This window comes from Neofelis nebulosa, chromosome 1, assembly GCF_028018385.1.
Source record: "Neofelis nebulosa isolate mNeoNeb1 chromosome 1, mNeoNeb1.pri, whole genome shotgun sequence".
NCBI lineage: Eukaryota > Metazoa > Chordata > Mammalia > Carnivora > Felidae > Neofelis > Neofelis nebulosa.
The window spans coordinates 100,527,052-100,554,044 of NC_080782.1; the positions used below are offsets into that span (position 1 = coordinate 100,527,052).

The window sequence follows — 26,993 nt, forward strand, 5'->3', positions numbered from 1 at the left end:
ATAACCATCTCCTGGAACATGTCAGACTTGTATTTACTACTACAGAACCGATGCCTAATTCTCGGTGTACCTCTAGATCCATTTCACCAGCACCTGAACTATCTATATTTCTGATCTTTCCTTCCTCCCTCAGTCTTTCCCTCCTTCCCCCTCCCTCTCTGCCCCCTCCCTTTCCCCCTTTTTCTCTATTTTTGTAAGAGAAAGGATATGTACATTAACAAATTATGATTCAGTAAGTTGCATTAATTTTTTTTATTGGGCAAAGATGTTACAGATAAACCCAAGCTCTCTTGTTGAAAGAAATATCCGATGTTGCTTAGAGTTGTAAGCCAGCACACATTTGCAATAATATACCTTTTGTCTGGGCACGCTCACATGAACGGTCTTCCTGTAGGTGGCAGCGTTACTTCTTTTGAATGGAGCTGATCCCTTACTTAGAAGTGACAATGGAAAGTGTGCTTTGGATGAGGCCAAAGATTCACGTATGAAGCGTCTCCTTGAGAAATATATTCCTAAACACCAAAAACATCTTACATCAGGTAAGATTAAACTGGCCTGTTATATCTGTTCATCATGTTGGTAGAGAGTTACAGGAATTGAATTTAGAATTACAGAAATTAAATTTCCTTTCCTCCTTAGTTGTGAGAACGTCTATCCAGTGGTGTCCTTGCTCCATTTCTTTAGTAAAGCACACTGACTTGTTTGCAAATGCACATAATGTAAGGACTCCAAAAGAACAAAGAGAAAAAAGGGATAATATCAAGGTACTTTTTCCTAGTTGTGCATTACAAACAGTTAAGAAAACTTTTATAAAGTTCTGGTCCCCCCCCACTCCCCTGACAGTTTTTTGGCTAAAATGATATGATGTAGTTCGATGAGTATGGTCAGGATTGTTTTTGTTTCCATCCCCTAAGAATCTTCTCCTATGGTTATATTTTTGCCCTGTCATCCATTACACTGTTAAAAATTGAACTACCAAAGAACTTGATTTATAGTTGTCAATAACAAGGTTACAAGAATAATTTACATGCATGACACTTTCTTTATATTCTCCTTAATGCATCTGTTAGATTTTTTGGTAAGATCACAGCATTCCTCTGCTCAAACCCTGCAGTGGCTTTCCATTTAATCTAGAAGAAATGTCAGCATCCTTACAGTGGCATACAGGCCCCTATATGAGCTGGCCACCCAACCAGTTAACTTCTACCATTCTCTACCTCTGTCTCTCAGCTTCAGTCACACTGGCTTCCTTGCTGTTTCTCAAATATGCCTCTTCCACCTCCTTCAAGTCTTAATTTAAATGTCATCTTCTCAGGGAGACCTCGACCATCCTATTTAATACTGCAACCTACCTCTTTCCCACCCTCACCATATTAGTTACCTATCTCTATGCAAGTTACCCGAAATTTAGCATCTCAGAATACCAAACGTATTATCTCTCACAGTTTCTGAGGAGTAGAAGTCTGGAAGCAGTTTAACCGAGTAACCAGTTCTGGATCAGTGTCTCTTACAGGTTGCAGCCAAGCTCTTAGTGAGGAATGGTCATCACAAGGCTCGGCTAGGGCAGGAAAATCCACTTTGAAGCTCACTCACCTGGTTATCGGCAGGCCTCATTGCCTCACTGCTCATTAGCTGGAGGTTTCAATTACTTGCCACAGGAGCTTTCTCCATAGAGCTGCTGACAGCCTTGCAGCTGGCTCAGAGCAAGAGAACGCACCCAAGACAGAGGCCCCAAGCTTTCTAGAAACTAATCTTGGAAGCACTTATGCCATATTCTATTTGTTGTAAGTAAGTCACTAAGTCTACGAAGTTCCACCTTTTGAAAGGAGGAAATACCAAAAATTTTATGAACATATTTTTCAAACTGCCACACTCACTCCAATCCTTCTTACCTTATATTACTCTTCTATTTATCCCTTTTCCATAGCACTTAACACCTTCTAACACATTGGACAATTTGTTTATTTTTTATTTTCAGTCTTCCCCCACCAGAATCTAAGCTCCATGAAGGAAAGGATTTGTGTTTAGTCTGGTGATGAATACTTAAGTGCCTTGTACCCAGTAGGCGTTGAGTAAATATTTGTTGAATAAGTAGTGTGTCAGTCCTTTTAAACAAAACAAACAACATAAAGTCTTTACCTTCAGTAGCTGTATGTGTGCTTCGTTCACTTTTACCAAACTATATTTTAGTAACATTTTCCCTAAGAGGTAACTATTTGAATGCTGTTGACAAAGAACTAAGACTTGGATGAAAACACCCTATGTTATTTTATTTATTTATTTTTTTACACTTGATCTTAGCCAAAAGGCCAAGAAGCGACATTTATTTATTTTTTGAGAGAGAGAGAGAGAGAGAGAGTACAAGTGGTGGATAGCGGCAGAGAAAGAGAGAGAGAGAGAATCTTAAGCATGGAGCCTGACAGCTGGATCCCAAGACCCTGGAATCATGATCTGAGCCGAAATCAAGAGTTGGACTCTCAGCTGACTGAGCCACCTAGGCACCCCAACACCCTACTTTATAATAATGAGATAACTTCATTGAGAATTAAAGGCCACCAAGAGGCAATTAGTTAATGGTTCTTTAGAACAAAACACTCCTTCCCCTGTAGCCCAGTCTCATCAGAAAGTAAGAGGGACAGACTACACCTTGTTGAGGCCAGGTCTGTAAAAGCATATTGAGATAGATTATTCATGTTTCCATTCATTGAGATAAATTATTGCACTTATATTTACATTTCAAGCTGTGTGGAAAATTGCACATATTCAGTTGGAGGCAAAAGCATGTATGTTTTTAAATTTTTGCTTTGAAAATCTGCTTAATTTCTTTACTGCTCTATTTTATGATAGCATGCATTGTTTTGCTTTTCTGAGAGTGCTTTCTCCAGCATTATAGCCCTTTCTCCAGCATTATAGCCCTTTCTCCAAATCCAGAATCTCCCATTCACTAATGCCCACTTCTGACCTACACCTACCCAAGGGAATTTCATTCATGGAAAAGGATCCCAAGCCTTTTTTCTTAGGATTTAGCTTCCATTCTTCCTTGGTGAGGGAATTTACGAAGCTGGGCTGTGTTATCATGCTTTAGTAGGTGGTTTGAATATTTATTGTTTGAAGTTTTGAAGTCTGTCATTAATTATTAGCTGACTTATCAATATAAATGAAAAAACTAGTTGAGAGTTTCTGTTTTTAAATTTGAGTTGAATAGCTTTTAGTTACGGGAATGATGGATAAAAAACCTCCCTCATGCAATAATATTTGGTGGTTTTCTTAGAGTAAAATACATCTTCTTTGGTATAGGACAGGAGTTCATTCTTAGTAACTTTATAGCCTGAGGTATATTAACACTCAGTTTTCTCATCTGTAAATTTGGGCTTCTAATATCTGCTCCTCTACTTAGATACCTGCGGGATTGTTACTGTGAGGATTAGAGTTGATGTATGTAAGATGCTTCAGTACAGTACCTTACATATGACAGAAGCTTGGAATAACAGAGTGAAAAAAATTACAGCTACATCACCAACATTCACCACCTCAGAATTGATACTTGTATAGATTTTTTTGTTAAGTTGGTTATACTAGAGCATATAGACTCTTGAACCTGAGAGGAGATTAAAGCCCCTTTCTAGCTTCCAGATTCTCTTAGGAACCATGCCCAAAATGGTGGTTCCTGTGAAATATTTTCTTGCTGTCTTATTTAAGAACCACAGTTAGGAAAAGGCACAGAGTCCTTTCTGCTCTTGAAAAAAAAATAATAAAATTAATAATGGAGCACTTTCTATGTGTCAGGACTTCCTCTAAACTCTGTACATGGATTACATGGATTATCTTACTGAATCTTCACAACAATTCTGTAAGATAGGGACGATTACTACCTTCATTTTATGGAACTGAGGCAGAGATATTAAGAAACTTACCCAGGGTCACCCAGCTGCTAAGCAAATGAGTAAAGATAGAAACTCAGGAGTAGCCTCCAGAGACTGTGCTCCAAGCCTGTTTGCTTCATTGAAGGACATCCTATGAACCTACTGTCTTCTGTATGAGGTGAGTAGGTGAATGCCAGGCCTCATTATGCTCATTGTAAGTTGATTGCTATCATGAAAATTATTCCCAAGAAATAAAATATTCTTTTTTCCAGTTACATCCCTGTTAAAATACTTTTATATTTCTAGTTCCTAGTGTATTTAAATAATTTTAAATTGCTTACATGTCACACCTAAGACGTTCATTCATTGTTCCTTCTTCTATTAGATAATGATTGAATACCTCCTATGTACAAGGCACTGTTCCTAGGTTTTTGTCTTTTGAGGCCAAATGTATATATAGGTAACTAATTCCACCTCTAGGATTTAAAAGAGACACTAACGTACTTTTATTATCAACCTAGGTATATTTTATTAAGCCATCTTTTTTTTTTCTTACACATTCTCAAGACTGGCCTTTTCTATGCATATATGTTTCATTTTTATGAGAACAAAGCATTCAGACTAGAACCTTATTAAGCAGACATATTAGGAAATGATAATCCAGTTAATTATGAAATAATTTTTTGCTATATAAAAGTAGTTTGCTGACAGCTCCATATCTGGATATATCTGTGGGAAATATAGAAATAGTTCATTGCCTGTCTTTGTTGTTATTTTGTTGGGGCCGTATTGCTTTTCCTACAGAAATATTTTCAGCTTTCTCAAGATAGTATGGGGTTTCTAATAAATATGAAAGTTATTAGTTACAGGAATGTTATATGTGCCAATTTGAATGGAAAATGTTTGCATAATTTCACTTATCCTCTGGTTTTCTCATGGCAAAGGACTTGTGGGTTTTAGAAGTCTAGAGTCTGACTACAGGAGGCTGTTTTCTTTGATTTTCTCTTTTTGTTTACAGCTCAAAAGAACAGCACTGACCTATCAGACATAGAGGATGTACACCAGCACAAGGTATAGCACTGTTTAGCAGTAAACATTTTTATAGATTGCACATGCTGCCCATTTTATAGATTATCAGAGTGGAAAGAAAGATGGCTAAAGCATTCATCAGGAACAGTGACTTCACCTTGCTTTTAAGAAACTTTGGAATAGTTACGTGAGAGTCAGTGTTCTGGGCTGTTAGTTCAGGAAGCAGTTGAGTAAAGGTAGTATATTTTGCCACACTGATGTGTCAATAGCCATTTCCTTTTTCCTCCTCTTCATGGAGCCATGGGGTTTATCATCCATGTCAAATTTCTTCTGGTCTAAGCCAGAGGTGTCAACCCATTCCTTCAAACTTTATACTGTGGGCCATTACTCTTCATCTGGGGCTTGGTTTGTGGTGACTGAGAGGAAGCAGTGTCCCTGTTTTAATCTTAGCAGTCTACAACAGTTTTTTCACGCAGATTGGTTTGGGAGCCTATCTGCCTTCTTGGGTTTTGTTTTGTTTTGTTTTGTTTTGTTTTGTTTGTTTTTTGGGGTTTTTTTGGTTGGTTCGTTGGTTGGTTTTTATTTTTATTTTTTTATTTTGAGAGGGAAGGAGAGAATGCCAGCAGGGGAGATGGGCAGAGGAAGAGAGAATCTTAAGCAGTCTCCACACTCAGCATGGGGTCAACATGGGGCTCAGTCCCACAACCCTGGGATCATGACCTCAGCCGAAATCAGGAGTCTAATGCTCAACCGACTGAGCCACCCAGGCTATCTTCTTGTTTTTAAATCCCTTCTTTTCCTGCCCTACCTACAGTCTGTCAGATACTAAGTGAAAAAACTCTCAATTCTAGCTCTATCTGTATAACAATTGGGAGAGGAGAGTATTTCTAAAGCATTCTCATTTGGTTATGTTTAAAGCCTATAAAAATTAAGTGGATTAAATTTTGAATTATGCCTAATAAGAGGAACAGTGCTGAATACTGGCAAAATCAAAATGTGAACCAAAAAATATGGATTAGTACACATAATGAGTCTTAATCTACTACATTTCCCTTTTTCTGTTAATCCTTTTTTGAAATACAACGTTGTATATATATGCCATCAGGTGCTGTGTTTAGATCAAATCATAAAATTGAATGGCATAATGATTTCATTTATCAACAATCCTGAGTTAATTGAATATAGAGCTACAGCGGAAAATTAAAGCTAACTATATGTTTTCTTTCTTTAGAAACCAAAATTCAGTTCTAAAAATCTCATTGGGTTTGTTTGTGATGAAAATTCCAACAGACAGAAATCAGAAGATGTAAAAGTTGATAAAGGAAGCAAAGAAGGCTTATTTATAAATAAAGATGTATATGAACATTACCGAAGAGATTCCAAAGACACAAAATTTGGTAAATCCATGCATAAGCAATCAGCTCTTAACCAAATACACTCTATTAGAGGACTCAGAAAAGACAGTCTCCAGGATATCAAAGGTCCTAGCACAAATGTGTCTAAAGACAGAGGAAGAAGAAACACATGGCATAAAAGAACTCAAGTGGATGATGCAAAACAAGAAAGCATTCCAAGAAAGACAGTCACTGTTTCTTCTTCCAGAAGAATAAGTAGATTGGTTACTGGTCAACAAGATATTCTCCAAGGCTTTGCTGACCTTCCAGAAAAGTCACATAAACTTTTTAGCCTAGCTCCGTCAAGCCTGAAAAATGAATTAGGTAATAGTATGGAGGCTTGTTCAGTTCTCAAAGAGACACATATCCACAGCCTGGATTTATCAGATAATCAGGAAACAAAATGCTTGGAATCCACTCATGGAGCTGAAGCTGTTTTTTTCTCAGGACTTTCCTTACAGAAAGAAATCAAGTTACCACTTGTTACTACACATCAGCAGCCTGACACTCACCAAGAACAACAGCACATTAGCCTTTCTCATGAAAATAGTAACTTGGGTCAAAAAGGTGAGAGCCTTAATGAGTGGGAAAATTCTTTCGCATCCTTTATAAAGGAAAATCTTAGTTATGATGATGATTGCTATATCTCTGAGAAGACTATAACACCTAAAAAAGTGGTATGTTCTACGGGTTGCCAAAACCACTATAATTGTGAAGAGAATATAACAAATAGAGAAGAAATGGATTTTCAACAGGTTTTCCCTTCTGAAGACCATATTTCACAGGAAAATAAGTTAAAAGCTTGCAGTCTAACCATATTTCCACAACAGGAAGCTGTTGATTTTTCTGAGTCAGATAATACAATAGGTCCTGAACAACATGTTGCAAATTACGGACGATGCACATATGAAACTTCTTTTGATCATTCACATGGCAGTCCAGAGCTTTGTCCAGGAACATTTTCAACACAGGGAACTTCAAAGTTGACTAGTCATGTGGAGCTATTCAAAAGGCCTCAAGATCCTTTAATGGATCAAACAGATACGCATACTGTGGAAAAGGTAAATGAAGGAGAAGACGCTAAAAGGGATTACAACGATGAAAGTCAAAAACCAAGTTCTTCCAAAGGGCCTTTGTCTGCAGTTGTTAATTCTCATGTAATAGAAACAACTACAGTTGAAAAAAGGAAACAAGATATTCCAGAAAACAAAACCATACATAATATAATTTTTTATTCTGCCGACAATATTAATAAGGAATTGACCAATGTCTCACAACTTAGACAAAAAGAAGAGAAAGAAATGTCTCATATACCAGGTATTAATAATATTTCTTGATTAGTACACATTTCCAATAGATTTACTTATTTGATAGAAATTTCTAACTGAATTCCACTCCCCTTATGCCCAAACTGACCAGAATCAGGACATGTAGAGTATAATTTAGGGATACTATTAATTAAGTAATAGTGTTGACTTGAAAATCAAACTATCATCATCAAAGATTGTTGCTAAATTCATGTTTATAGAAGTTAATAATTTATAGAAGTTTCTATAGCAGGAAATCGTTAGCTCATTTGATTTCAGTGGTTCACTGTATTCCTGTAAGTATTGTATCCAGCACACTTTGTTATATAAAGGTATACTTTTTTAAGAATTTATTTTTAAGTAATCTCTGTCCTCAACCTGGGGCTCAAACTCATAACCCTGAGATCAAGAGTCACATACTCAATTGACTGAGCCAGCCAGGCACCCCTAAAAACATTTTTTAAGACTTTCATTCCCTTAAAACACACACACACACACACACACACACACACACACACACACACACACACCAGTCCAGGTAGGAACAGAAACTTGGAACAGTTATGTGACCAGACTCTTTTCTAATCATGTAGCTAGTAAGGAGAACTGTATGTTGCAAAATGTTTGGTTTTCAGGTGAGAAATTAACTAATATCAATGGAGATGAAAACTCTGTGAGAAACATTGAGAAAAAAGAAAAAACAGATTCTGAAATTCACATGTCTACTGGTATCCAGAAACACAAAAAAGTCCGGAATTTGAGAAAAAGACAACATTTCTTGAAAGCTACCTGCAGCCAAGGTTTGTATTTCTATACTTGTCTAGGTAAAAGTTGACATGATCAATCCCAGCAATCCACTCTACTTCAGGGAATTGCTAAACTTTCACATTTACGGTTGATTTTTTTTCTCATTCACTAGGTTATAAGATTACTTCAGCTATATTTATCAGATGGTTTTACTATACAGTGCCACTTGAGAATCCATTAGTCTTCAGATACATTCTTGTCATATTTCTGCCTAAGACTTTTAACTTGAAATGTTAGAGGAGGTAAAATAAACAGACAGCAATGATATTGAGTGGGGGCAGCACATCTGAACTGTGCCAGATCACTTAACAGCTTCCAGAGAGCCTTTTCAACATAAGGGAAATTAAAGAGTAGCCACTGGGGCCAAAATGAACAAATCAGGAGACTATAGATGCTGTAGAGGATGTGGAGAAACGGGAACCCTCTTGCACTGTTGGTGGGAATGCAAATTGGTGCAGCCGCTCTGGAAAGCAGTGTGGAGGTTCCTCAGAAAATTAGAAATAGACCTACCCTATGACCCAGCAATAGCACTGCTAGGAATTTACCCAAGGGATACAGGAGTACTGATGCATAGGGACACTTGTACCCCAATGTTTATAGCAGCACTCTCAACAATAGCCAAATTATGGAAAGAGCCTAAATGTCCATCAACTGATGAATGGATAAAGAAATTGTGGTTTATATACACAATGGAATACTACGTGGCAATGAGAAAGAATGAAATATGGCCTTTTGTAGCACCGTGGATGGAACTGGAGAGTGTGATGCTAAGTGAAATAAGCCATACAGAGAAAGACAGATACCATATGGTTTCACTCTTATGTGGATCCTGAGAAACTTAACAGAAACCCATGGGGGAGGGGAAGAAAAAAAAAAAAGAGGTTAGAGTGGGAGAGAGCCAAAGCATAAGAGACTGTTAAAAACTGAGAACAAACTGAGGGTTGATGGGGGGTGGGAGGGAGGGGAGGGTGGGTGATGGGTATTGAGGAGGGCACCTTTTGGGATGAGCACTGGGTGTTGTATGGAAACCAATTTGACAATAAATTTCACATATTAAAAAAAAAAAGGGCAAAAATCATGGAAATAAAAAAAAAAGCAGTAAAACAACAACAACAAAAAGAGTAGCCACTGGTTTTCATTTTGTCAGATGAATGAACTGTGTGTGCTTGGCAATATAGACAAGCTAACTCTCTTTTGATGGTCCTTGGAGATAAGGCTGTGGTGAACAATAGGCTGGGCCAAGCCACTTCAGGTTAAATATTAAACACTGAAAAGTTCATTTGTCTATTGTTTCTTAAGAGGTAGGAAGGACACTGGATTAGGCATTCTCTGAGAACCTTGTCCCATTGTCCCTCTCTTGTGTAATCTAAAGACCTTCTTATACATCCCTCCTGTAGTGGGTTGAATAGTGGTCCTCCAAAACATGTCCATGTCTTAATCCCTGGAACCTGTGATATTATTTTATATAGAGGTGAATATTATCTTATTTAGAAAAAGAATCTCTGCAGATATAATTAAGGATCTTGAGCTTCCAGAGAGTAAAGAATAGATCACATACAAAGTAACTGAAAGCTGAGTATTTAACAGCATTATACTTTATTAATAAATAATATTATTGGGGTGGCTGGATGGCTCAGTTGGTTAAGCCTCCGACTCTTGGTTACAGATCAGGTAACTCTTGATCTCATGGTTCATGGGTTCGAGACCTGTGTCGGGCTCTGCACTGACAGCACGAGCTTGCTTGGGATTTTCTCTCTCCCGTTCTCTTTGACCCTCCCTTACTCACTCTCAAAAAACCAACTCACAAACTAAAAATAAATCTTAATACCATGTATTCAATATTATATTTTTAATAATTATTAATATTTATTAATTTATTAATAAAGTATAATGCTATTAAGTTTTTTGCAAGTTTAAATTGAGTCCTCTTTGTTTCCTTTCTAGTTTTTTTTCCCAGATTTTATTTTAAAATTTTAGTTACATGGTGTAGAAATTTATGATGACAATAACTTTGAAGAATTTTAGAGTTTTTGCCCCAAAATGTTTATTATGTGCCTACCTCCTTTGCTATAACACAAAGAATAAGCTGAGAAGGTTTGGACCATTCACAGTAATAATGACTGGGAGAGATTTTTCAATTCAAACTTGAAAACTGCAGGTGTGCCATTTTGGGTATTTCATAATTTTAAAATATGTTTATATGTGTATATAAAATATTGAATATATATAATAGACATAAAATATCTTTATTGTTCCAGTAAAGAATTCCTGAGTGCAAATTTCTTCTTCTTTTTTTTAATGTTTATTTTTGAGAGAGAGAACATGAGCAGGGGAGGGGCAGAGAGAGAGGGAGACACAGAATCTGAAGCAGGCTCCAGGTTCTGAGCTGTCAGCACAGGGTCCGACGCAGGGCTCGGAACCACGAATCTTGAGATCATGACCTGCACCGAAGTCAGACACTTAACTGACTGAGCCACCCAGGCACCCCATTGAGCACAAATTTCTGAAGAGCAATATGATTTTGTCTGGACGTCAGTGGAAGATAGCCATAAGGCTGTTACTATTCCTGTGATTCATATAATCAAAGAATCCTCTTGCTGGCATTTAGGAAATGGAGCAGGGAGAGGGTCTTAAGGTTTAAAGCAATGGTTTGCAAACCTTATCCTGCATCAGAATCACCTGAAAAGCTTATTAAAATACATATTGCTGGACTCTAGCCTCAAAACATCTGATTTATTAGGTGTGTTATCTCTTGGTATATAACAAATTCACAAACTTAGTTTAAAACAACACACGTTTTTCAACCTCATAGTTGCTGCAGGTCAGGAATTGGCTACGGCTTAAGCAGGTCTTCTGCTCAGTTTGTTTTATAGGCTACAAGCAAGCTGTTGGCCAAGACAGGTCTTATCTGAAGTCTCAACAAGGGAAGGATCCATTTTCAAGCTCATGTGGTGGTTGTCAGAATTCAGTTCCTTGAGGACTGTGGCCAGTTTGTGGTCATCCTCAGTTTCTTCCTTCATGAGTTTTTCCAGCATGTCCACTTGGTTCATCAAAACATGCAAGTTGAAGGTGATAGTGCAAATTTGCTAGCAAGACAGAAAATGTTAGTCTCTTGTAGCCTAATGAAGGGAATGAAATATACTCTTGATATTGAGGTCTTCTATTGGTTAGAAGCAAATTATTCAAGAGGAAGGGATTATCTAAGGCCATAAATACCAGGAGATGGGGATCATTAGAAGTTTTGTGTTTGTTTTGTTTTTAAGTTAATTTATTTTGAAAGAGAGCACAGGCAGGGGAGGGGCAGAGAGGGAGAGAGGGAATCCCAAACAGGCTCAGTGTCTCAACCTTGAGATCACAACCTGAGCAGAAATCGAGAGTCTGACAATCAACTGGCTGAGCCACCCAAGCGCCCCAGGAGTTATCTTAAAGTCTGCCCTCTACAGTAGGCTTTTGGAGTGGGCTGGAGAATTTGCATTTTGAACACATTTCCCAGGTCATACTGATAACTGCTAATCTGGGACTACATTTGAGAACTACTGGTATAATGAATATCCTTTCTGTTTCATCACTCTAAACCTCAACTTTGCCTTATGTCTCACTCTGAAGCTTCTCTGATACAATTTCTACAGAAAATAACCTCCAGTTACCTGGCTTGGGGATGGGGACCTTGGTAAGAGGAATGGTTGCCAGACACTACAGGATTAAGGAAGGGAACTTGGATTCCCAACTTTTCTATATATGGTTTTTTGTTTTTTGGGTTTTTTTCAATCTCTGCACTTCTAGCCCAGTTGCATGCACCCTGCCTTCCATGGTACTTGATGTCATCAAGTGCTGGGGTTCAGGTGGACTCTCTTTCTCTATAATTCTTTTTGCAGCCATTTGGGTTGAGTCATTTCCCCCAGTCTACCAAGTCAGTTAACTCTTCTCTGTCACTAATTTTCTGATTCCCAAAAAGTTGTTGATGCCTCTGTCCTCCATTGTTTCCTCTTCTTTTGTCCTTATATGGTATTTAAAAAAATCTTTTACCATCATTTTAGCATGGTTTAGGGAAGAAATTAAGAAGGAAATATGGTTCTTTTGTTTTGTTGTTGTTGTTGGTTTGTGTGTTTTCGCTCCAACTTAGGTCTTTCTAACTTGTGCAAAGAAAAGACCTTTAAAAATCTTTGGGGACACCTGCGTGAATCAGTCGGTTAAGTGTCTGACTCCTGACTTTGGCTCAGGTCATGATCTCATGGTTCTTGGGGTTAGAGCCCTGCATCAGGCTCTGCTCTGACAGTGCAAAGCCTGCTTGGGATTCTCTCTCCCTCCCTCTCTCTACCCTTCCCCTGCTCATGCACACACACACCCTCTTTCTCTCTCAAAAATAAATAAATATATTTTAAAATCTTTGTATAATATTGTACTACATGCTTTATGGAAGAAAAACCAATCAATAGGCCATAATTCGGTTTTTGGCATCTTTTGTGATCAGAAACACTCACTGAGATAGAGAATAGAGGAGTTTTATAAAATCACAATTTGTTTTAAGAAAAATGTTACCCATTTTTACAGGACTACTGAGAATGAGAGGAGTGTAGAACTGTAGTAAGTTTGTTTTAATCTTATGATTGAGTGACTGAGTAACTGTTAGAATGAATGCAAAGTAATGTGCTTAGATGCTGTATAATTTCTCCACAAGTTACATTTTAAAACAGTAATAGCAATGATGATATCGGTGTATGTTTTGTATAGTGTACCCTACTTAGGATATTTTAAGGAAGTTGCTCTGTATTTTCTAAGCTCCTTTGTAATAATCAGCATTTGGCAGAAAAGAAGCCTCAGTTTTGCTTGGCAAATTTTCAGAAATGAAAACAGCTGGAATCAATAAGAGGCATGCCAGAAGGGAAAGCCGGCTTCATTTGGCAGCCACAAGAGGAAATTTGTCTCTGGTGAAGGCTCTAATAGAATCTGGAGCAGATGTGAATGTAAAAGATAATGCAGGTTTGGATTCTTTAGATTTTAATTGTCTTTATCACTTGAACTCACTGAACTACACATTTCATCCTCCCTCCCAATTTTGATCCTGGCTGCTAACTTTGAACTTTCTTTTTTATAATATATTATTTAGTTGAATAGTTAAATTTATCTTGGTTTTCTCTAGTTGCTAAAATAACCTCCTCTGAAGCAGTTTCTGACATACATATGGGAGCATTCAGAGGGAGTATACAGAATGGGGAGTAAGGGGGGCTTTATTTAGGCCTTTTCCTTAGAGGCCTTAATACTATTCTCTCACTTTGGAGAGAATGCCCATTTTTTTCCCATTTCCCTGTCCCTTCTCTTTCTCCTCTCTTTACATAGTTCCTTTTGTCTCTCTTTGTTAATTTTAATTTTAAGCCTCCATTTTTAAATTGATCTGCTAACATTTTGCTCAAGCACAAACATCGTGTGAGGAATTAACAGAGGGAAAAACTCAGGTTGACTTCAAGAATCATATATCATTTTAAAGAGATAAGTGACAATGCAGTGATACAAATGAGAAAGTCAGACATGATCGTACTCTATTTTAATATCTGAGGTGAAAAAATTTAGTCCCATTTTATGTTCTCTGAGTCTTTTCTTTGACCCTTGTATCAAGAAATACTTTTTCCCGAGATCAATTTGTTGACAAAAATGAAACACATTTTTTTAAGTTTATTTATTTATTTTGAGAGAGAGAGAGAGCTGGAGGGGCAGAGAGAGAGGGAGAATGAAAGGGAGAGAGAGAATTCCATGCAAGGGCTTGGATGTACGGCTCAAACGAACGTTGAAATCATGACCTGAGCCAAAACAAAGAGTCAGATGCTAAACTGACTGAGCCATCCAAGCACCCCCCAAAATGAAACACATTTTAAGGTCACAGTTTTCAGTATAATTTCTTGTCTAATGCTTAGTGTATACATTTGAATCAATACAGATACTAATTACATTAGTGCAAATAAACTTAAGAATGGAGATATTACGTGAATGTTGATTTTTAAGCAGCAGCTTGTTTGGCTTTTTCTTTTTTCCTTTTTTTAGGTTGGACACCACTCCATGAGGCATCTAGTAAGGGATCTAATGATATAATTGTAGAGTTGTTAAAAGCTGGTGCTAATGTTAATTGTGAAAATCTAGGTGGGATTCTGCCCTTACATGATGCTGCCTCCAGCAGTCATTTAAAGGTACAGTGCACATCAGATTGCATTCCTATTACTTTTCCTTAGAAAAGTGAATGAAGAAAATGAAGATATTTTAAACTGAGCACTAATGTGATTCCTTAAATGATTTTTAAAACTTAAAATGATAAATGAAAATAAGATATTGTGTATAGATTGGAAAAATCATATTTCCTAATGAATCATTTTTCCATTGTCTCTGTTCATAGAATTCACATGAGTCAGAATAAAATGAAAGGGCTCAGGGTAAACATAGGTTATAAATTTAATACGTTTCATGTTTAGTTGTCGTAAATGATTGGCTCTTGTGCATAAGAGCCTAATTATAGTGATGATATATGTTGACAGACTTTAACTCAGAATTTCTCAGTGGGTTTGAGGTTTCAAAAAAATGGGTACAAATGAATGTTGCTTGTTCCTGAGGATTTGTTGTGTATTTTTCTCCTTTGTTTCTCTTAATCAGACAGCCATCACAAGAAAAAATTACTAAGGTAATTACTTCAGTAACACTGAATCTCACATCTATACCTTAAAATTCCTAAGATTTTTAGACTCATCTTTGTTTGACAAATCTGAGAAGACTTCTGTTGTTATCAATAGGCAGTACAGGTTTCAGGAAAAATCACTGACTTTGGAAAACAGTTAAGGAAACCACTATGAATAACAGTATTAAAACCAAGGTTCATGTAAAAAATACCTTGAACGTCTCACTAACACCAATTTATCTGTCCCTAGATATTTTTAAGAGCCTGCTGATTTTTTTGTTAATTTCATGAAAGCATATTCCCACTTTATTCAGTTTAAAGGTAGTCATGTGAAGGAATACTATGGAATTTATGATTTGCAGAGATAAGGGATATAAACTAATGATTAAGAATAATACCAGATGGGTGGGCTAATGTCCAGAGTGGCTGCTTTTGACCAAAGAAGCCCTTTGGTCTCTAAGATAAAGTCTCAAGGTTATGTAGTCATGAAATGGAAGAAAGGAAACAGGAAGAGTCATTAGATCAGTGAACTTACTGGTTATATGTACAGGAAAAGGCCACTTAAAGTGAAACCACTTAAATAAGGGCCAAAATTTCATAGTAGGAAAATCAGGTTTTTAGACATTATCCTGAAAAATGCAATATAAAACAAAGAAAATAAGGAGGTCCCTGGTACCACCCCTATGTTTTAGAATTTATTAGAAGGACTTCTAGAGCTCAGCATTCAGTGGTGCTCATAGCTAAGATTTCTTACAGCATTGTTGTAAGGATATGCAGCAGACTGGACTTAGCTCATGGGCCGTAGTTTGCTATTGCTTGACCTTATGTTAAGGCAGTATAGACAAAGTTTGCATTTAGAGTAACCTTCCACATCAGTACTGCCTTTATTTTAAAGAGAAATGTTCTATTTGAAAGAAGGAGGTGGTATTTTTATTTTTTTATTTTTTACTTAAAAAAAAAATTTTTTTTTAACGTTTTATTTATTTTTGAGACAGAGAGAGACAGAGCATGAACGGGGGAGGGTCACAGAGAGAGGGAGACACAGTATCTGAAACAGGCTCCAGGCTCTAGCTGTCAGCACAGAGCCTGATGCGGGGCTCGAACCCACGGACCATGAGATCGTGACCTGAGCCGAAGTTGGACGCTCAACCAACCAAGCCACCCAGGCGCCCCAAAAGAAGGAGGTGGTATTTTTAAAGATATTTTAATTTCTTTGACTCTGGTATATTGCCAGCATCTTTCCTCACATCTTCCTTCATTTTCCCTCTGTGTGGCAGTTCTTTGATCAGTGGCTCATTTTATTTCTAATTTCCTCCCCTTTGTCACTATTTCTTTATCTTGAGATAGAATATTGATAAATTAGAAAGATTAAAAAGAGAGCAGGGGAGGTAAATATATGGTATTAGAGACCTAATCAGTATCAATTCTATATCCTATAAAGCTAATTCTTATATTTTATTTTTTTATTCTTGCATTACTGCATGAAAAAGTTACTCAACAGCCTATTTTTTCCAAATTTTAAATTCTTTTTAAATCTTCCTTTCTGTTTTAAGTTATTTTCCAAAATGGTTCTGTATTTCACCTTGTAAAATGAAGAGGAAAAGGAGAGTGAGAGAAAAAGATACAAAGTGGGTGAGGATGGACATCCATTTTCGTACCAGAAAAATTAGGAGGGACAAGATATGCCCTCCCCTCTTAACAACTACAAAGTGAAAAAATATATAAAATAGCAGTTTTGAGACATTGTACAACATGCAGCACAGGACATTCTTCTCCTTTAGAGAAGGGAAGCAAATCCTATGGTTACCCTACCATATGGACTAGGTGTCTCCAGGCAGAAACATAGGAAGAGAGAAAACAAACAGCGCTATGGTCTCAAGTTCCGAAGATAGAATTTGGAGTTTAAAAGTCTCCAACAGCTATAATTTATGGGGCAAAATACCAGAGAGAAAGGATCTGCACAGAGAACTTTCCAGAAATTTGAAGGAAAACCACCTTGATTCTTGGCTGATCTACAAATATGTTTAAGAAAACCATGTAAGGTTAGGCAAAGAGGTAGCAGGAAGGATTGTCAGAATCATCGCTGGAGCTTACAGGGGGCTGAGTAGTTTATGTTTGCACCAGCCAGAATGGTAGGAACTCATAAAACATGGAAACGTCAAATAGGTATTTCTTGCATAGTTGAGTCAAATTAGTTCTTTCTCTGGATTCACCTTAAAATTTAAAAGAAAATATGGGGCACCTGGGTAGCTCGATCAGTTAAGCGTCTGACATCAGCTCAGGTCGTGATTTCACAGTTCATGGGTTTGAGCCCTGGGTCAGGCTCTGCTGACAACTCAGAGCCTGGAGCCTGCCTCAGATTATGTGTCTCGTGCTTTCTCTGCCCCACTCCTGCCCATGCTTGGTCCTTCTCTGTCTTTCAAAAATAAATAAATGTAAATTTTTTCTAATGTTTTAAAGAAAGTATCAAAAAGATCCTACTGATTCCCATAACCTAAATGTATCCCAGAACAAAGCCTAACAACATCTAAGGGAATACAGTAAAATTCAGCATTCAGCAATATAAAAATCACAATGTCTATCAACCAGTTCAAAAAAAATTGTTTAAATAAAAGAATATAAAATATTACCTATAAGCAGGCATAAAAATGATCATGCAAAACAGACCCAGAAATGACAGATAATAAAATTAGCAGAAAAGGATGTTAAACAAATATTATAATTACATACTGTACGTGGCAGGCAGAATTCTAAGATGGTCCTGAAAATTCTCACTCACTGACCTATATACATTGTGTATAACCCCCTCCCTTTGAGTGTGAGTGGGCCCAACCTAATGAGGTAAATCCTTTAAAAGAAGGAAAGCATCAAAGTGAACCATATGGCAAGAATCTGCAGCTACCTTTTAGAAGCTGAGAGCAGTCCCTAATCCATAGCCAAGAATACAGGAAGCTTAGTCATAAACTTTCAAGGAAGTGAATTATGCCAAAAAAACTAGTGAGCTTGGAAAAGGACCCTAAACCTTAGGTGACTATCACAGTCTATGCTGACACTTTGATTTCAGCATGGTGAAGAATCTGAGCAGACAACCCAGCCATACCACGCTCAGATTTCTGACCTACAGAACTGTGAGATTATAAATTTGTATTATTGTAAGCTATCAGATTTGTAGTAATTTGTTATGCAGTAATAGGAAACTAATACACTCTGTTATGTTTAAGACGGTGGAGGAAAACAAACAGGATGAGAATAGAAATGGAAGGTGTAAATAAGACTCAGACTATGAGAGATGAAAATAAAACATGTGAAATGAAACATTCACCAAATGGCTTGGTTAACAGCATATAAATACTAAAAAGTAAGTGCGTTGGATTTGAGGATAAAACATTAGAAATTATACAGAATAAAGGGAGAAGAAAGACTGAAAAAAACAAAGACAAAATAAGAAAACATCAGTGACCTGTAGGGCAATATCAAGTTATATTATACATATCTATATCTATATATATCTATATAGATACATCTATATATATGTACATCTATATATATCTATATAGATATATCTATATAGATATAGATATATGTATACCTATATATCTATAGGCATATACTCCCAGATATATGTCTGTCTGTCTGTCTATCTATCTATCTATCTATCTATCTATCTGTCTGCAAGCTTAATCCTAAAGGAGGGGGCTGATCAGAAAAAATATTTGGACAATAAAGACCAAACTATCCAAATGTGATGAAAACAGTAAATCCACAGAACCAAAAATCTTACCAACTTGCCAGTAAAGGAAAAATGAAGAAAACTGTACCAACATATACCATAATAAGATTGCTGAGAACCAGTAAAAAAGGGAGAAACAAAGTTTGGGAAAAAAACGTGTATATAGGAACAAATAGAATGGTAGCCAACCTCTCATCAGAAATTTTACAAGCCACTAGATAAAGGAGCAACATCTTTAAAAAGTACTGCAAGGGGCAATGAACTTGTTAACCTAGAATTCTGTACTCAGCAAAAAATCTTTCAAAAGTAAAGGTGATGTTGGCAAAGATGTGGAAAAATTGGACCTCTCATACATTGCGGGTGGTAATGTAAAATGGTGATGCTGCTATAGAAAACAGTCTGGCAGTTCCTTCAAAAAGTTAAACCAAGTTGCCATATAATGTAGCAAATTACTCCCAGGTATATAGCCTAGGAAACTGAAAACATATGTTCACACAGAAATTTGTATATGAATGTCCATAGCACTATTTTCCAAATAACCAAAAAGTAGAAACAACCCAAATGTCCATCAGTGGATGAGTGTATAAACAAAATGTGTTATACATCAATAAGATATTATTAAGCCATAAAAAAAGAAGTACTGATACATGCTACCACATGGATGAACCTGAAAACATTATGCTAAATGAAAGAAGATGGATACAAAAGGCCACATACTATTTTATTAATATGAAATGTCCACAATAAGCAAATCCATACAGGCAGAGAGTAGATTAGTGATTCCCAGGGGCTATGAAGAAGAGGAAATGAGGAAAAAAGATACACCATGAAAACAAGAATCAAAAGAATGAGTGACTCTGGAAGCTTAAGACAAAGTAGATTTCAGAGCAAGCATATTGTCAGGGATAAAGAGGAACATTGCATAAGTATAAGGGGAATATTTGACCAAGAAGGCATAGCAATTCTGAAAGTGGGTGCACACAGTAATGAGTTTCAAAATAAATGAAGTAAAAGCAGAATTGAAATGGGAAATAGGGGCACCTGGGTGGTTCAGTTGGTTGAGCATCCAACTTCGGCTCAGGTCATGATCTCACGGTTTGTGAGTTCGAGTCCTGCATCGGGCTCTGAGCTGACAGCTCAGAGATGGAACCTGCTTCAGATTCTGTGTCTCCTCTCTCAGTCCCTCCCTCTCTCCCTCTCTCTCTCTCTTTCTCTCTCATATATACATTTTTTAAAAAAGAAATGGGAAATCCACTGTCATAGCTGGCAATTGCAATTCTTCTCTTAGGAAATTCTTCTCTTATACAAATACACACCAAGAGACACACTTCTTTTTTGCCTCACCCGAATTGATGAGGTGATCTGCAAGATTGAAGGGCTGGGAGAGGCTGGGGACACAGCAGCAACGGCTTAGAACTCACCAGCTTCTGTGATGCTGCTAACTGCTCCACAGTTGTTCCAACTAACCAGTTTGTGGACTCCAGGAAGCCTACCTATAGGTTGTTGGAGATGCCTCACCTGTAGAACTCCCCAAGTAGCTCCTTGGATCTCCCTAATGCTCTGCACACCTCACCTACGTACCCCTTCTACTACCCTTCTCTGTGGCCAGCTCTCTCTGTGCACTCTCGTGCGCAGCAAAAGTAAGCCTTTGCAGACTTGCTAGTAATCCAACACAGAAAGTTCAATTCTGTAGGATTTCAGGGGACATTTTAGAGAACCCCCCCTTGGAAAAACAAACAAAAGCCAATTGGCCTGGCTTCATGGAATCAATAGAAGGCATACAGTTTTAAGAAAGCCTCAGAATCCTGAGATGGACTGACTGGTGAAGATGTCTCTTTCAAAGCTGGTTAGGGAAGATTAGAGGATGTGACTGTCTCTTCAGATGTGAAGATGGCAATGCAAGACTTCAAGGAATGTTAACAAATCAGGAAAACATGGCTCCAAGAAGGGAACACAATAATTTTCCAGTAACTGACCCCAAAGAAATGGAAATCTATGAATTGTCTGGCAGAGAACTTAAAATAATGGTTTTAAAGAAGTCCAGCAGTCTACAAGACAACTCCGTAAAATCGGGAAAGTAATACATGAACAAAACTAGAGGTCCAACAGAGAGACAGAAATCTTAAAAAAGAACCTTTTGTTTACATAAAGATATATACTCAAATGTTCACAGTGGCTTTATTCATAATAGCCAGAAACTGGAAAGAACCCAAATGTCTCTCAACTGATAAATAAATAGATGGATACACAGATACATCATTAAAAGGAACAAACTATTTTTTCTTAGAAACATCTTTACTACAAGTGTCCTTTAATACCACATACATTGCAAATGATATGTAATTTCCATTCGCTGAAGTAACACTCTTCTCATCATACCTAGCAAGTAGCATTCTTAGAAACATCGTCATTACAGGCATTCCTGAACACGTCTGTCTGCGTGGCAGAATAGGTGTAACTTCCATTCATTGTTATAACACTGTTCCCATACCAGCTAGCAAGTAGCCAGATGAAACCATCGATACAGCAATATGGATGAATCTCAGAAACATCATGCTAACTTAAGCCACACACAAAAAAGACTGTATACTGTATGATTCCATTCATATGAAGTACTACAAAAGGCAAAATTTATAGTGATTGAAGCAGATTGCTGAGTGCCAAGGGCCAAAGGGAGGTGGGAAAAGATTGACTGCAGAGAGCCATAATAAATTTTTTTATGATGATGGAATGTTTCTAAGTCATGGTTGTCGTCGTGATTACCCTAGTAAAGCAGATTAAAACAAAAAAAAGTTAAGCAAGGGGCCTACTTCTTGGTCACCTAATTTTTGTCAAGCTCTTTGCTCCTCAGGTCCACCCTATCTTATTGCCTGGAGCTCTCTGTTAGCCATTCCTATTTAGTGCCTTGTGGCTCTGTAGCTGTTCTCTTAGGCATTACTGAAAAATAGCTGTTCAGGGTCCCATTCCAGTGAGCTCAGTTCTCTGTTTCCTCGGAACTAATATATTAAATGAATCCATGTTAATACGTTGAAGGTCAAGGCCTGAGAGGAAGGCCTCATCCTAACACACAGAAGAGTCATTATTTATATGGCATAATTTATAACTCTAGAAAAACTTCCTTTGTTAAAAAACAAGCTTCCTCTCTCCCCCATATAGTAGTGGAAAGAGGGTATAAGGAATCTGTATTTTTAAATAATTCCACAGGTGACTTTACTGATCACTCAGGCTTACAAACTACTGGATTGAAGTACTGCTCACCCCTTCTTGTAAAAACTAAACAAAATGCCTTTACTCAGACGGGACTGCTTTCATTAAAGACCCACTAGTATAAGATATTTGACAAGGGCTCACATTTAGTTCTCAAAGGTGATAAAAATGAGGTTCAAATGGTAAATAAACTTCTTCAAGGACAGTTAGTAAGTAGTGGGATTGAGTTCTATATGCTTGACTTGAAAACAAATGTGCTTTCTTTTTTTTTTTTTTTTTAATTTTTGGGACAGAGAGAGACAGAGCATGAACGGGGGAGGGGCAGAGAGAGAGGGAGACACAGAATCGGAAACAGGCTCCAGGCTCCGAGCCATCAGCCCAGAGCCATCAGCCCAGAGCCATCAGCCCAGAGCCATCAGCCCAGAGCCATCAGCCCAGAGCCTGACGCGGGGCTCGAACTCACGGACCGCGAGATCGTGACCTGGCTGAAGTCGGACGCTTAACCGACTGCGCCACCCAGGCGCCCCATAAATGTGCTTTCTTTTATGCTATGCTAACCCTGGGCTGATGGAACAAATGAGGGGCTGTCCTTGTCATCTTCACTGGCCCATCTGCTCCTAAGTATCTCTGCTTCTCCATACCTGCACATAAGGAGAAAGAGAAAAGCCACTGACACATAGTATGTCTCTATTTTTAACAAAATCCTGGCCATCTTTTCTTGATCAGGTTTTTCAATGATTTGAATCGCTTTCCTCACGCAGATGGACTCATTGGCTATTGCTCACTAACTGACTTATACTATAAACTAATTAGTAACATCTTTAACTTTGGTCATTCACTAATTTCTAATATGCAACAACTTTGAGTTATTCAACTTTATATTCTAATATAAATGACTTGATAAACTTACAAATTCATTTATATTAGAAATCACCCTCCACCCAATGTCACAAGCTCTTTGACCTCAGTTTTCTCTTCCTTAAAATGATGGGGTTGGAGTAGATTCTAAGTTGCCTTTTACCTTCAACATATAAGTTATTTAGGACGCATAATAGACGTGCATAGACATTATTAGGAGGGTTATGGATTCTCATGCTAGCTCATAAAATTTCTTAAGCAAGTAACATACCTAAAATATAGTAATGCAGGTTGGAGGAAGACAAAGAGCTCTGTTAAAGAGACAGAGTAAATTTTGCACCTCATTTTACCTATATTTGCTTCTTAATTGCCCTGAAGGCTGCATATCTGGTACTTTCATGTCATCATGTTTGGTTCTCCTGTGAGGACAGATCAGGCCAAATCAGTGGATCAGTTTACAGTTGTCATATCAAATTTAATCAAAAATTTTCTTGACCAGAGTTTGCCAACTTTTTTGATAGCTTTTTATACTTTGATAACTTTTAATGGTGGTGTCTTAAAATGAAAGCAGAAAGGTGTCTATAGAGATAACCTTGGGACAATATCTTCTAGGCAGCTGAGATTCTACTACAACATGGAGCAAACCCAAATCAAAAGAATCAAAAGCAGAATACTGCTTTGGATGAAGCAGATGATGAAAAAACAAAAGAGCTGCTGAAATCTTATGATGCTGTTGAGATTGATAATAGAGACGAAAGTAATGCTACAGTCACTGGTATGTGTGGAAGTATTGCCTGCTCTTTTATACAAGTGTATGCCTCTGCTTAGAAAAATAAAACCTGCAGATTTATAGTGTAAATTGTTTCATGCCTGGGGTAGATGTTTTATATGTTTATTAAACTCTTGAAAAGCTTTATTTATTTTTAGAAATTAGCATTTCCACGTTTGGTTTAATTTATATACCATATGATCCTGTTGGTTTGGAATTATGTGTTGAAATGAAGCCCATATTATTCATTAAACCATTATTAATCTCTAACATTGGGTCTGAGATAGAGATGTAATTGAATCCACAGAGATTGGCTTACTCATAGAGGGGCTGGAAAAGGTTGACATTATACTCAATCTTTGGAAGTAAGATTCCATTACTTCAAAATTTGTAATGGTACATGTGAAAGTTGGACTGATGCCAACTTTTCAAGAATCTCATGTTCTGATGCCAGAATATGAATTTGTTAAGGAAATATATATGTATACATATGTGTATGTGTGAATATAGTGTAAAGAATATTTCAAGGGAATGTACAGCCAGGCAAAATTTTATGAACCATTTTTTAGAAATAGTTTGCATTTAAATAATATAATGAACTATCTACAAGAATTAGGCATTCAGTGAACACTAATTTAGATACCATACATTTGTTGAGCACCTGCTATGCAAGCTATGTACTTGCGCTTGAGGAAGTTCCAGTCTTGTGTGGAGATCAACCAGAAGACAAACAGTTAAACACAATTTATTAAATGTTGAGGAGAATGAATTGTTCTTCCTTTTCTGGCCTGCTTGACTCATACAAGAAACCCAGGAACACATCTACCCTTTCTTCCAGTGAGGCAGAAAGATTGGGAAAAGAACCCCTGTCACTTTTCTCCCAGCCTATACTATCCTTAACAATTGTTGATTTTCAAGAGAGGAATCATATTACTGTTACGTTTGGTCAGAGCCAAGGATAATCATTGTCTCATATTTTACTAGTGAGCTAGATCACACGTAGGTCAAGGTCAAGACTGATACAAGGTTTCCTCTTTTCATTACCCACTACCATATGGTAAATATATAGGGTCAGAGCCTTTCTTAGAGCCCTAGCCATGTATCTCTCCCTCTCCACAGCCGTATTTGGAGTTATTGGGCACTCTGTTATGAAATGCTGTACCAATTCCCACTTGTCTGTTGTTTCTTGTGTGTACATTTCCTTGGTCAGGTACCGTAAAGGGATGAGGGATGTAGGGGAACAATAGTTATATGAAGAAAGGGAATCCAGAATGGGAAAGGATCAGAGACAATGAATCATAGACATAGTGGTTTAAGAGCACGGACTTTGGAGTCAGATCCGATTTCAATACTAGCTATGTGACATTAAGAAAACTTCCTGAGGGGCGCCTGGGTGGCTCAGTCGGCTGGGCGTCCGACTTCGGCTCAGGTCACGATCTCACTGTCCGTGGGTTCGAGCCCCGCGTCAGGCTCTGTGCTGACGGCTCAGAGCCTGGAGCCTGTTTCAGATTCTGTGTCTCCCTCTCTCTGACCCTCCCCCATTCATGCTGTGTCTCTCTCTGTCTCAAAAATAAATAAACGTTAAAAAAAAATTAAAAAAAAAAAGAAAACTTCCTGAATCCCTCTAAGCTTCACTCTCCTCTTCTGTAAAATGGATAGAATAAACTACCTGTCTTACATGGCTTGTATGAAGATTAAATAAAATGGCTCAGGAAGAGTTTGACATCTAGCGTGTGAGATTAAGCAATTGAGAATAAACAATGAGATGCTGACCCAAATTAAGGTATTTTAGTAACTGTAGACTTAATTTATTCTTTCCATTCCTGTCACCATTAAAATTGATAAAATGAAGCTAAATTTTTACACATTCTTATTCTGTTTTCTAATTTTAATTTTTAAAGTCAAAATTCCTGCTGCCCGACCAAAAAGACATAAACAGTGTTTTAGTGACGACTGCAAAAGTGTTGATCCACCTTTTCTTTCACACAGAGAAAAAACAAGAGAAAGCCATCCTCTGGTGAGTGAAGTTGAAATCCTTTAAATTTTCAGCTTAGAAAATGCCATTCTTTGGGCTAGTCAGTCATTAACTGTTGGCAGTACTCTTTCCATTTTAAGAATGCACAGGTTGAAAATATTTTTTGTCACAAGAAAGTAAGATAGCTAATTGAACAAAATGAGCCAAGAAAATATGTTGTGTAGTTAACTCACTTATCTGCACTGAATACAGAATATGGATTAGCTGCTATTGTTTACACCTAGGTTGGGTTCTTTAGCTACTTCTAGTCCCATGGACCTTGCCACTGTCATAGTGTGTCTTCACCCATCCACTCCCAAAAAATGTCTGGGATTCATAGTGGGTAAAAAAGACGCTGGACTCCAGACAGAAAAGAGGAAAGCAACCTGGGTTAGCCAATCTGGATATCGCATGGTTTATAGTGGTAGTGTTTGCTGTATTTGAAACTCCTCATATAAAAATATATTTTTACAAAAATAACATAGTAGTTGCTCAATAAAAAATATGTTAATTGATAAGATTCGTGTAACATGATAAGAACACAAAGGTTACTAGAAACTAATTTCTTAAGTGAAGTAGCATCCTCAATGAAATACTATTTTGAAGAGAAGTTAGACTTCTCTTATATGCTTTCTGTCAGTCGTTGTAGAGAAGACATTATTATTCTTTGAACTTCAACTATTGTTAATCAACTAATTTATAGCATAAATATTTTAAGTTGTATTAAAACTAAATTGCATTTGCCTTAGCACTTTGAAAATGATTTACGTTGGTTCCTGGTATCTGTTAATAATGGACAGAAAGTCACCTGTCAATCTAATTGTCATTCCCTTATAGATAATCTTGTAGCTTTTATGTTCTCCAGTTTCACTAAGTTGTGTCTAAATGTGGAGCATTTTATTAATTAAACTCAGGCCTAGAAATACTCCTTTAATGTGAAGGCACATTTCTCATTTGTATTCCAGAAACTTTCAGTCTTTATACCTTTGAAAATTGCCTCTCCTCCATCTCAGTAATTTTCTTTTTTCTTTTTTTTTTTTTTTTGAACTTCTGTTTAGATGTTGGTTAGACTAGTCTTAATATCTTCTAGTATCTTTTTCATATTTTCCATCTCTTTAACTTTCCACACTATATTCTGTGTGCTATCCTTTGACCTCTCTCCTGCTTCATTATTTCTCTCCTCAAATATTTCTCCTCTATTTAACCCATATTTCTACTCTCTTTAACTCATATGTTGAAACTTTAATTTAAATGACTTTTTTATTTCTAGAAATTCTTTGCTTTTCGAATTTTTGTTTTAAAGAAAGAACAAAATAAAACTAAAAGGAATTTTAAGTCTCTTCCTGAGTCTCACATG

General features: G+C 37.2%; 1 protein-coding gene across 5 annotated transcripts in view; it reads left to right on the forward strand.

Annotated features, from left to right (window-relative positions):
* Nucleotides 1-26,993, forward strand: part of ANKRD31 (ankyrin repeat domain 31) — a 138,086-nt gene that overhangs the window by 66,421 nt on the left and 44,672 nt on the right. For 3 of the 5 annotated variants that reach the window (XM_058729524.1, XM_058729491.1, XM_058729509.1), the window contains 8 exons: nt 395-539; nt 4,882-4,934; nt 6,124-7,603; nt 8,229-8,393; nt 13,198-13,380; nt 14,437-14,579; nt 23,466-23,628; nt 25,524-25,639. In XM_058729524.1, coding sequence (XP_058585507.1) covers nt 395-539; nt 4,882-4,934; nt 6,124-7,603; nt 8,229-8,393; nt 13,198-13,380; nt 14,437-14,579; nt 23,466-23,628; nt 25,524-25,639 — 2,448 coding nt within the window. The remainder of the gene's footprint in view (nt 1-394; nt 540-4,881; nt 4,935-6,123; nt 7,604-8,228; nt 8,394-13,197; nt 13,381-14,436; nt 14,580-23,465; nt 23,629-25,523; nt 25,640-26,993) is intronic. The other 2 variants (XM_058729520.1, XM_058729500.1) reach the window with 1 other exon arrangement.